The sequence below is a fragment of the Chenopodium quinoa genome, unplaced genomic scaffold (assembly GCF_001683475.1).
Source record: "Chenopodium quinoa cultivar QQ74 unplaced genomic scaffold, ASM168347v1, whole genome shotgun sequence".
In the NCBI taxonomy this organism is placed as follows: Eukaryota; Viridiplantae; Streptophyta; class Magnoliopsida; order Caryophyllales; family Amaranthaceae; genus Chenopodium; species Chenopodium quinoa.
Window position 1 is genome coordinate 3,203,244 of NW_018745286.1, and position 11,090 is coordinate 3,214,333.

The 11,090-nt window shown below is 34.9% G+C and overlaps 2 protein-coding genes across 2 annotated transcripts; one reads left to right on the top strand and one right to left on the bottom strand.

Annotated features, from left to right (window-relative positions):
• Positions 1–6,168: 6,168 nt before the first annotated feature.
• Positions 6,169–8,680, top strand: LOC110712009 (protein CHUP1, chloroplastic-like). Its single transcript, XM_021890438.1, has 5 exons — positions 6,169–6,972; positions 7,170–7,486; positions 7,591–7,702; positions 8,169–8,300; positions 8,396–8,680. The coding sequence occupies exons 1-5, from the start codon at positions 6,385–6,387 to the stop codon at positions 8,486–8,488; spliced, it is 1,242 nt and encodes a 413-aa protein (XP_021746130.1). The 5' UTR covers positions 6,169–6,384; the 3' UTR covers positions 8,489–8,680.
• Positions 8,681–9,165: 485 nt separating this feature from the next.
• Positions 9,166–9,615, bottom strand: LOC110712049 (RING-H2 finger protein ATL63-like). Its single transcript, XM_021890474.1, has one exon. The coding sequence runs from the start codon at positions 9,613–9,615 to the stop codon at positions 9,166–9,168; it is 450 nt and encodes a 149-aa protein (XP_021746166.1).
• Positions 9,616–11,090: the final 1,475 nt, after the last annotated feature.

Here is an 11,090-nt window from a genome sequence, read left to right on the forward strand (position 1 = left end):
AACTTATATAGGTATTTTCTTCAAATAATCAAAGTGTTATTTTTGTTGCTTTTGTTGATCCGTTTTGGGACTATTACGTATAACAAAAATAAAAGTTCGGATTATTATAATAAGATATCTATTTAAATTGGGATTATTTCAAAATAATCAAAAATTAGGATTATTTATAGAAAATCGGTCAAAGTTAAAATTATTAAAACCAATTTTTTCAATAAAATACCACCATAATTTTCAGAGGTTGAATTTGGTGTGACCAGTAAAATTTTACAGTTTGGTCCAAATAAAACCAAACCAAACTACATTACCTCCCACATTATATCAGACCAAACCACATAAAACAATTTACTACCATTATTTGGTGTTTTTTTTTTTTTTTTTTTTTTTTTTTTTTTAATTTTTTTCTTTTTCAGTGGTCATTATTTAGGTATTAATATTTTATTTGAAATAGTTTGTAACTAATATTTTTTATACGGTAAAGTTAAACGGGTCTCAGCCAAAGGCTCCTATCACTGGGCACCTTGCTGGCAATGCCTGGGGCTTGGAGATATGGGGAGGGAATTTGTTCAAGGTGAAGCTCAAAGCTTGCACCCCGAGGATGTGAGGGGACACCGAGCCATTGCACCAGGAGATCTTCCTCAAATAATTTGTAACATAGAAGCTCAATATATTGTTGGGAATTTTATTCCAAGTCCCACATGGAAGAAATAGCAAGGGAAAAAGTTATTTATAATGTGATGCTCAATACAATAGTACAAGGCCTTTTGGAAAGGAGCCCAAAAACAAAACCGTGCGGGCTTGGCCCAAAGCGGACAATATTGTACTAGTGTGTGTATGAGCAAGTATCCGCGGCTCGACAAATGGTATCAGAGCTGGGTTATTCGGTTCGGGGCTGGTGGCTGCTGTGGAGTATGTGGGGTGTTCCTCGTGTGTCCTCGAAGTTGGTGATCTGTGTCCTTTGTGTCGAAAGTCCTCTTGATGGTGTTCAATTGCTGAAGGGATCAGGGGATGTCCTGTTACCGGTGGGGTTGCCTTGTAACTCGTGGTTGGAGCGAGTGGCCTAGGCATGGTCTGATGGTTTGCGGTGGTCCTGTAACCAGGGGTTGCCGTGTAACTCGTGGTTGGAGCGAGTGGGCATGGTCCGGTGATTTGCGAACCATGGTTAGCTGATGGTGTAGTCAAGGCGGCCGGTTCCGATAGTGCATCGGCGGTACTGAAAAGGAGGCGAGTAACAGATCGGGTTTATCGTTTGAGGGAAGACCATGAGTGGTGATATGGTCCTTAGTCTAAGGGAAGGATTGTTGGGAATTTTATCCCAAGTCCCACATGGAAGAAATAGCAAGCGAAGGAGTTATTTACAATGTGATGCTCAATACACTAGTACAAGGCCTTTTGGGAAGGAGTCCAAAAACAAAACCGTGCAGACTTGGCCCAAAGCGGATAATATTATGCCTGACATATGTTAACAAAATGAATCACGTAAGTCAATACTAACTTGATATTCTTTTATATATTACGAAGTACTTGTCTATGTACGTAAACCAACTTTAATTTATTTAAACTAATAATAATTTATTTTTCACGTTAAGTAGTTTATTATGGCTTTGTTTTGGTGGTTTGGTTTAAATTTGTAAAGCTAAACAAAATCATTAATTGATCGAAAAAATTTCTCAAATCAAACTGCTAATAATTTATAATCGGTTTGATTTTCGATTTGGTGCGATCCACAACATAGTATGAACACCTGTAAATTCCCGGTACATACATGGGAATCACTTGGAAGTTGGCGAAGGAATGCAATATTTAATGGAATTTCCTACCCATATACTTATAAATGATGGACCGACCTTTATCTTCTGTTCATAAATATTTTCAACTACAAAATGAAATGTTGTTATACATTGATAGTAGATAAAAATACGTTTCATTCAATAAGAAATGCCCTCTTTTGTAGGCAATGTGGGAAGTTTTAAGATCTTGATATTGGCATGTTCTAGCTATATGCATGATAGCTACTATGAACTCGCTACGTAATGTACTTTCTGTTTTTTTGCTTTGCTTTTTTAAGTTTCATATTTTTTAGGGTAGTGAAGGAATAAATAAAGATTAAAAGATGAGCCTAGTTTTTCAGCTTTAAAGGATAAGAGATGTCCCTTTCTAGACTAGGATAGACTGTTCATGAAGAAATCTTATTATTCTGTTAATCTACAACCATATTTGGCTAGTTCACAACACAACTTCTAAGCTTGAGATTAAGTTATTATACATATTAGGTCTAACCAAATCTTTCTTCAGTTCAATACAAAATTTGTCTCTAAATAAAAGAGTGTATAATATTTTTTGAATTTAACAGTTGAAACATAGTAACTTGATTAGAGATGTCAGTGAGGCGGGTTAAATAGGAGATGCGCCCCATCCCCGTCCCAATAGGGCGAGGATGGATCTTGGTTTGGCGGGTGATGGGGCGGGGATGGGGATAAAAACCATACCCGCCATGGGTGATGGGGCGGGAGTAGATTTTAGGTTGTACCTGCCCCATCCTCGCCCCACCCCACCCGCCCCATCCCAACATCCATATATTTTTAAAAACAAAATTATATACTTTTATACAATTTTATGAAAAAATTATGTAAAATAAAATAGTAAATATAATACTTTGTAACACACTTATAATATAAAAAAAAAATGTGTAATATTAACAATAATTTTTTCTTATTGTAATCTTTATTAAATATGAAGGATTGTGTATTTGGGAGGCGAGGATTAGACGGGTCTTAGGTGAAGGTGGATATCCAAGTCGGGGGGGGGGGGGGGCGGGGATGATTTTGGAGCTTTATCCGCCGGGGCAGGGATGAGGATGAATTTTAGACCCACCGCAGGGATGAGGATGGGTATGAAAATTTTAGGTGGAGATGGGGAGGCCAACATCCGCCCCGTCCCGCCTATTGACATCCTAAACTTGATAGTGCATCTTGTAGTCTTGTACTGTAGTACATAGCCGGAGGCCCCAAACAAAGGCTTTTGAACTTAATTAAAATTTTAAATTGATATTTTTTTTTAAAGATAATTGATAGCCGATGTGTTACTTTCTTCAAATCTCGTATTTGTTACAAATCTTTTGTTAATATGGAAAGGGTTTGGGGGGGGGGGGTTGATTTAAATAAGAACAATTTACGATTGAAGAAAGAACTTTGATCATGCATCGTTCACTTGTATGCTTATCTTTAAATCTTTGTATAATCATGTAGATCTTTTCCATGCATGCCAAATATAAATGTCATCCATATTACTCGATCTACTATGACCCTACCTAAGACGCTAATCATCAAACTAACCCTAATTTAACCCGAACTATGTTGAGATACAATTTGAGTTCGATCCAAATCAAAGTTGATTGTACTTAAATTGATCAATAATAGATGAAAATTGAATATTAACTGACTTGTTTTCTACCTGATCAAACTAACACTAAATGACTTGTTATTTAGTTACAATCTAAACCCAAATCAAATGACCTATTTACCACCTCTAGCTAGATAAAGATAATATCGTAGAGTTTCAACAAGGAATATTGTTAACCTTCCTTTATGTCATTAGATGATGAATTTGACTAAAAGATTAAGCTGATGGTTAAAATATTTTATTATTTAGTTTTTACATTCTATTAATCATGCCTTAGATTAAAGTCGTGACCTACTTGTCACGTTGCATTTGTTAGAGTAATGCATGTGGAATATTGTTGTGTGAAATCTTCTCCCACCCGCCCTATGACGCGAGTTTGCCTGGGGTCGGGCGAGGTCTTTGGCACCACTCCTTGCAAGAGGCATACTCTGTATTATTTCAAACCCCACTCGCCCAATCGGGTGAGTTCACCTTGGGGTCATGGGGGGTTGAGCGAAGGTTCAGGCCATTATTTGCTGCTTTCTTGTGGACTATTTACCTTGCCCAACTCGCGCGCAATCAGGCGGGCTCGTTGGGGGGTCAAGCGAGTGTTCGAGGCAGCGATTTTTAGCATTATTTTGTTTGTTTTTGTTTCGATACTTATGGATACCCTTTGAGCCACTTCATTGCATGCATATCCGAGGAAAAACAAAAAACCATAGAGTATAATTTTGAAACCCTAAACACAAAAATTATTCCCAATTTGAGTAGTTTTTAAACTAATTCCAGCCTTCCAATTGGGGTACGAAGTTGGAAGGTACCTTTATTACCTTTGGGAATCAGATCAATCATCACTGAGAACCTCGTACATACTGGTAGTGGCGAAATACGCTTCAAAGGCAGCTGTAAAACACATCACAACCTTTTGAGATCTTTGATATTATTATCATATATTTTTTTTATTTTCCTAATTCTATATTATTTTCATGGCTTCAACATCTAAATTTCCTACAACATCTTTATATTATATCAAAGTACTAACTCAACCAAAATTTTAAGTTGATGGTTATTGAATTTCAAGGTTGAATATTATATTCTTAATTTTACTTCATACTAACACTTTTAGATGGTTAGGATCACAATGTCTTACCAGCAAAATGTATATTTTGTACTTCAATTAATTAATATGATTATTAGTAAACTAATTCTAATACTCCAAACCAACTTCGACAAGATACATGGTTGTTTCTTAAAATTGTTCAAGTCCAACAACATATATTATATACATCAATATAGATTTCAATTAGATAAGATGTAGCTCTCATTGTTTCCTTTTTTTTTTTCCCTGAATGTTTATACTGTCGGTGCACCTAAATGCCTACGAAATAGTTTCAACCTTTATTGTTATTTAATTTAATTTTGATAGAAATAAATAGAAAATAGCTTGTATGTGGTCACATACATGAAGCAAAGACATAATAAATTCAAAAGTTTACACTGATTTGACTTAATAATTTAGAGAAATTGACATAGTGTATTAGTCCCCATCCTAATTTATGGCTAAGATAAAGAGTACGTACTATTCATTCTTTAACTATGACCATGTGTTTTACAAATTAATAGAGAAATGTTATTACCTGGTAGTTATATGTTGTTGGATTACACTCAAGGTATGTTCTCAAATTTTTATATATAATTAAATAATTTTTACCAACAGTAATATTAAAATATAAACAATGACATGCGTGAATTTCTAAATGTTGTTATAATTTTTAAAAAATGGAGGAAAGTATATTTGTAGATCACATCGTCCATGGTCAAGTTATCTTTTTTTCTAAGGATTGTATTGATTACATTTAACTATTATTGGTAGAAAAACCATAAGGTAAAATGTTAATGCTTTGAAACTATGCAATGAAAAGTGTCTAAAATGGACTCTTTGTTAATAGGGGTAATTCATGCAATTATTACATTTGTTCAAAAATAATATATCCTACCTAGACCAACAGTAAAATTGTTTTATATTTCTATGAAACATTTTTTAATTGTTTAAAATGTGAAAAACTTAAGAGGTATACGAGGAAATGATATCTCGATTGCGTAGATGATTGAAGAAATTAGGAATGTTGCAGTCAGTTTGAGGATATGCTCTATTAGTAAGGTAAAACGGGAATAGGTGCAACGGGTTAATGATATTGCAAAAAAGTGCCGCTGTACTTTCTCTAATTTAGTGCTTTAGTGGTCTCGTCTTGTAATTTGCTATTGTCAAAAAAAAATGTGAAAAACATAACAAAGACAACTTTTTGGTTCACCAATTATTGCTCTAATTCAATTGTAGAAAACGGGAAAAAAAGAAAAAGAAAAAAAAAACCGTTGTTTATTTAAAATAACATTTGTTGTGATGGTTGATTGTAGATATATAACTCCCTGTATGACTGGGCACACAATAAAATAAAGGTGACTGATAAAACATAGATCAAAGTGACCTCTATGATAAGGAGTAACTCGCAGATTATGTAGTGACTTGTATGTATAGAAATGAGATGAAATTTCACGTCTAATGACACGAGGCTTTTTCTAGAATTTGCCATGATTGTGGAAAGCAGTACACGATCTACCTGGGTTAACAAAGTACAAACAAAAATCTAGTTGAAGCAAAACTTAAGTTACATTAATTCACACTAACTGAAGTTGCATTAAAGGCAATGCCAGCTCATATAAGAAGGTTAATAATAGGTAACTTTGACTAGAGACTTTTCAGCTTTTGTAGGACAAATCACAGGAAACTTAAAACTTAAAATCCAACTTATAGTCACTAGAAAAAGGAGGCTAAAAATAGCCTAAAACTAAGAAAACCAAGTTTTAGGTAAGAAATTGATTAGTTGAGAAGTAACATCATGTAATATGTAGTAAGATCCAAAGTTTTTTCAACACTTAATTTCTCCTTTAAAAGCTTATTGCATATTTGCATTGCCCAAAAAAAGAGCAACAGCATTGCATAGCAATATGCAGAGGAACAATAACAACAATTCAGAGATGACCTTCCTAGTTGAAGACATCGAAGCTGTCCTCGAAATGAACAGATTACTAGAGAAGGAGAATCAAGAGCTGAAACACGAAGTGGCACGTCTAAAATCACAGATTGCTTCCTTGAAAGCTCATGATATCGAGAGGAAATCGACTTTGTGGAAGAAGTTGCAGTATCCCAGCAGTGTGGGAAATAAAGAGGAAAGTTTACAGAAACAGACAGTTCAGAGTCTTCAGACATCAGAACAGCTGCGTACACCAGTGTCAGAAAGTAAAAAACCGTCGCCATCCCCACCACCGCCTTGTAAGCAGATTGTTCCTCAGGATTCAGACATGGGATCAATGAATAATGGTCCTCCACCACCACCACCTCCACTGCCGTCTAAATTACTGCTAGGCTCAAAGTTAGCAGTTCGTCGAGTTCCTGAGGTAATCGAGTTTTATCGTTACCTCAACAAGAGAAATGCCAAGATAGAGAATAGAACAAATAAAACAACAGCTTCAAAGGAAGTCAGTCCAGGGAATATGATTGGAGAAATTGAAAACAAATCAATGTACCTCTCTGCTGTAAGTAATTCTATATTTTCTTTTCCTAACTAACTATTAATAAAGTCTGAATGTCATGATTTCCGTTTTCAAAACTCGGAAACTTTAGGGGGGAAGCTTATTTGATACATCAACAAGTTTTTCCTGCTCTTTATTAATGTTTTCCTGCAATATAATTGGGTAGTGCTAATATAAATTTGATATTCGGGTTTGAACAGGTTAAATCTGACGTTGAGATGCAACGCGAGTTCATCAATTACTTAATAAGAGAGGTGGAAACAGCAGTCTTCACAGATATATCAGCAGTGGAAGCATTTGTAAAACGGCTAGATGGAGAGCTGTCAAGTCTGGTAGACGAGAGAGCTGTACTAAAGCATTTTCCGCAGTGGCCAGAAAGAAAGGCTGATGCTCTAAGGGAAGCCGCTTGCTGTTTCCGTGATCTGAAGAGTATAGAATCCGAAACATTCTCTTACAAGGACAAAACCAAACAACCATTGCCTCAAACATTAAGGCGGATACAAACGTTGCAAGACAGGCGAGCATGTATATAAAAAAAAAGTTTATGATGCTAAGGTTCAAATAATTTGTGATGTTAATAATCCAGATTACTAATATTATGATCAACTGTTGTAAATTCAGGCTGGAGAGGGTAATAGAAAACATCGAAAAGACGAGAGAAGGAACGTGCAGAAGATACAAAGAGATGCAGATTCCTTGGGATTGGATGCTGGATACAGGCCTTGTTGGTCAGGTAAAAAGAAATGAATTGCTGTTAATTCCATATGATCAAATTGTTGACTTATTAACAGAAATGCCACTAGATAAACACTTTTTTGTTTATCATGAATATCAACTTGTAATTTCTCGTTGAACCTGAGGTTTTTTTGTCCAATGACTTCGAAAGCTATAATTACTCCTTATGAACATTGAGCACATACAATTTTCAAAATTTCTATATGAACAATTCAATGATATTAGGATGATTGGGGAACTGAGGTAACAGAAATTAGGAAGATTGAGAGGAATACTTATTTTATAATTTGCCCTTTGTTTTTAATTGTTAATCCACTTTGCTCGAGCATGTTTGTGAATACATAATTTTGACCAATAACAATTGTAATTATCTTTTAGTTAAATTTTAAAAGGTGGATATTTTATATTCATTACTAATAAATAGCTTATATATTCATGTTTCCGAATGTGTAAATTACTGGCAGATTAAGTTAAACTCATTGAAGCTAGCAAGAGAGTATATGAAACGAATCATCAAAGAACTTGACAGTTCTAGATTGCCTAGTTCAGAAGACATCATACATCAGGGTGCTCGTTTTGCATATCGAGTTCATCAGGTCAGAACAATTACAACCATACCAATTTCTGTTTTTCATTCAAAACTATTAACTTGAACCACACTTCTGATGTCTAAATTTTCTAACTGTCACAGTTTACTGGCGGTTTCGACTTAGATACAGAGCAAGTATTTGAAGAACTCAAACGAATTCATAGTGCAAACTCTCCACAAGCTTGTAAGGCTTGAGATATGGACTAATCAGTTATTGCAAAGCAATAAAATAAATCATAGTTTGTAATATAACTCTTCCATGATATTTATTAGTATATAAATAGTATAAATTAGGATAATCACTCTGTATAATTTTTCTTATTTTTGAACTAATAGTTTATAGATACTTCCTATTTAGTGAATACAAATCAACAGAAATTTAGAGCTTCCTTATCTAATTTATCATGGGATTGTATTAGGAGGAAACGTAGATATATAATTTTGAAATTATTCTCTTGCTTATGTTCTTTCATTTTTAATTATGCACATAACTATAACTATGTAGTATGTGCATACTTTGCTTGATTCGATTTTTGCTATTAAAACTTTTGGCTACATTTTATGAAAACAGATCTAGAGATTTATCTATAAGTTATCATGTTTAATCATGTTATTTACTAATCTTTACCAACAATAGAACTTTAAATGTTTTGATTGTTTAATCACGCGAATGATAAGTTAGGTTGCTTGTATTGAATGAGTTAATGTACTACCTCTTCCCTGAACGGAAAAAATGAGAAAGGGAGTACTAAGCCAACACATAATGATCGAACAAACTCCGGTGAGGCTTTTATGTTATGTGCTATACACGAGAGATATACTCCTACATAACTTAGCTATAACTTAGAAGTTGAATCAATAGTAAAAGGGTCTCAAACAACCTGTACTATTAAAGCAGATGAAGGATTAAACCTTTTCTCAGATCTGTTCCTACTTAACATCCTTCTAAGAGAGCAATCTAACATGGGATAATCCCTACTTCCCACATTCTCGTCTTCGGAATCTGCATCAATTCCCATAATTTCTACCAAAACTTGATCATTATTTAATCTGTTATCACGGTTCATGGCGACAGCCTCATCCGTTTGATTCGTATCATCATCCACGAGCAGATGCTCCTCTGCTGCCGGATCTTCAGCAGCAACATCAGTTCCCTCACCACTCGCTGTCTCGCTTTTCTGACTAACATCACCTTCCATCACAACTTGAGCTCGACAGATTGGACAGGTAGAATGGCTAAAAAGCCACATATCAATGCATTCCATATGAAATGCATGTGAGCATCTAGGCAAGCTCCTTCCTACCTCACCTTCCTCAAACATACTCAAGCAGATTGCACACTCCAACGCCACCCCCTTAAACCCTTCTCCACTTCTGCCCTCCGACACCGGTCCATACACAAACGTCGGGATCAAATCTATCACCGTCAATTCAAGACCCTTAGTTTGGTACGAACAAGAAGACAAAGAGGTGATATCATACGTGTAGGTTGTTGACGACACAGTGTGACCTCCGGAGGTGAGGTGTGCGGCCAAATACACCGACTATAGACGTTCGACACAGGCGGCCCTCAGCAAGGAGCCACCTCGCGTAAATATGAAGTAGGAGGACAAAAAGGATGACCAACAAAAGACATAAGATGGCAGCAAGCAACAAGTTATTCTCATAGGCGATAGTGGTGCTACTAAGCATATTGTTTGGTGTTGCTGATGATACACAAAGATGCTTCAACTAATAATCGTATCGCTTTGAGTATATATATATTCTTACAATGTATACAGAACAAAGGAACAAAGATTAACAACCATAGGATACCATGAAGAATGTGAGAAAATGTGAAGTTGCGTAAATGCTAAGTTGTCAAAGTGAAGGGGAGGTGCCTCTAATTGTGTATGTCTATAAAATAAAAACGGTGTTACGTAAGTCAAAAGGAAGGTTCCCTGCATCCAAGGAGAATGGTTGGAGAGTAGATAAAGGACTCGTGAAGTTGACGGCAGACCACCCACGGAAATTTTTTATTTCTTACAAAGCATATTTTATGAATTTGGTGCATTGAAAAGAGGATGATTTTTATGAATTTGTTGCATTGAAACTGGGAATTTTTTATTTTTCAGAGATTGAGGATCCCAATCTCTAAGCACTCGGGAACCAAAGATCAAATTATATGGTATCAATAATAGTAAGAGTGATAGTAATCGCAATATAAACTCAAACTCAGCTTGAACTTGATTCTAAATACGCTAGAAATACATACTAAACATTTTTTTTTCGGTCCTAAAAATTATTATACAAAGCTTAACTAAAGTTTAAAATAAATATTCAAATTTTAGAATTTCTCTGTACAAAACAGGATTTTTTTTTATTTTAAATAACTCTTAAAAAATCAACTAATTTTCTTAGATTTATATATAATCGACTTTACTATTTGAAATTTTCAACATGTATACTCGAGATTCATAAAATATATATTAAAATATCATTTTCTACCCAATTTTAGTACACGTAGAAGAGAGAGATTGAAAGCGAGAGGGTAATGTGGAGATAAGAAGGGTTAAGGTTTAATGTGCATTGAGATTTAGAGACATTTCACACAATTTTACCAAATAATGTTGGTGCCTTGGTGATATACGAAGTATATTAACATATATTGAAAATTTTCCCAAATAGTAGTAATCAAATTAATAAATACAAAGTAAGTCCATATATAATTTCTAACAAAGTTTGGTTCACTTAGTAAGGTTTTTATCTCAGGTCTAAAGTTCGGATCTTGCAAAGTGAGGATGTTTGGAGATAGAAA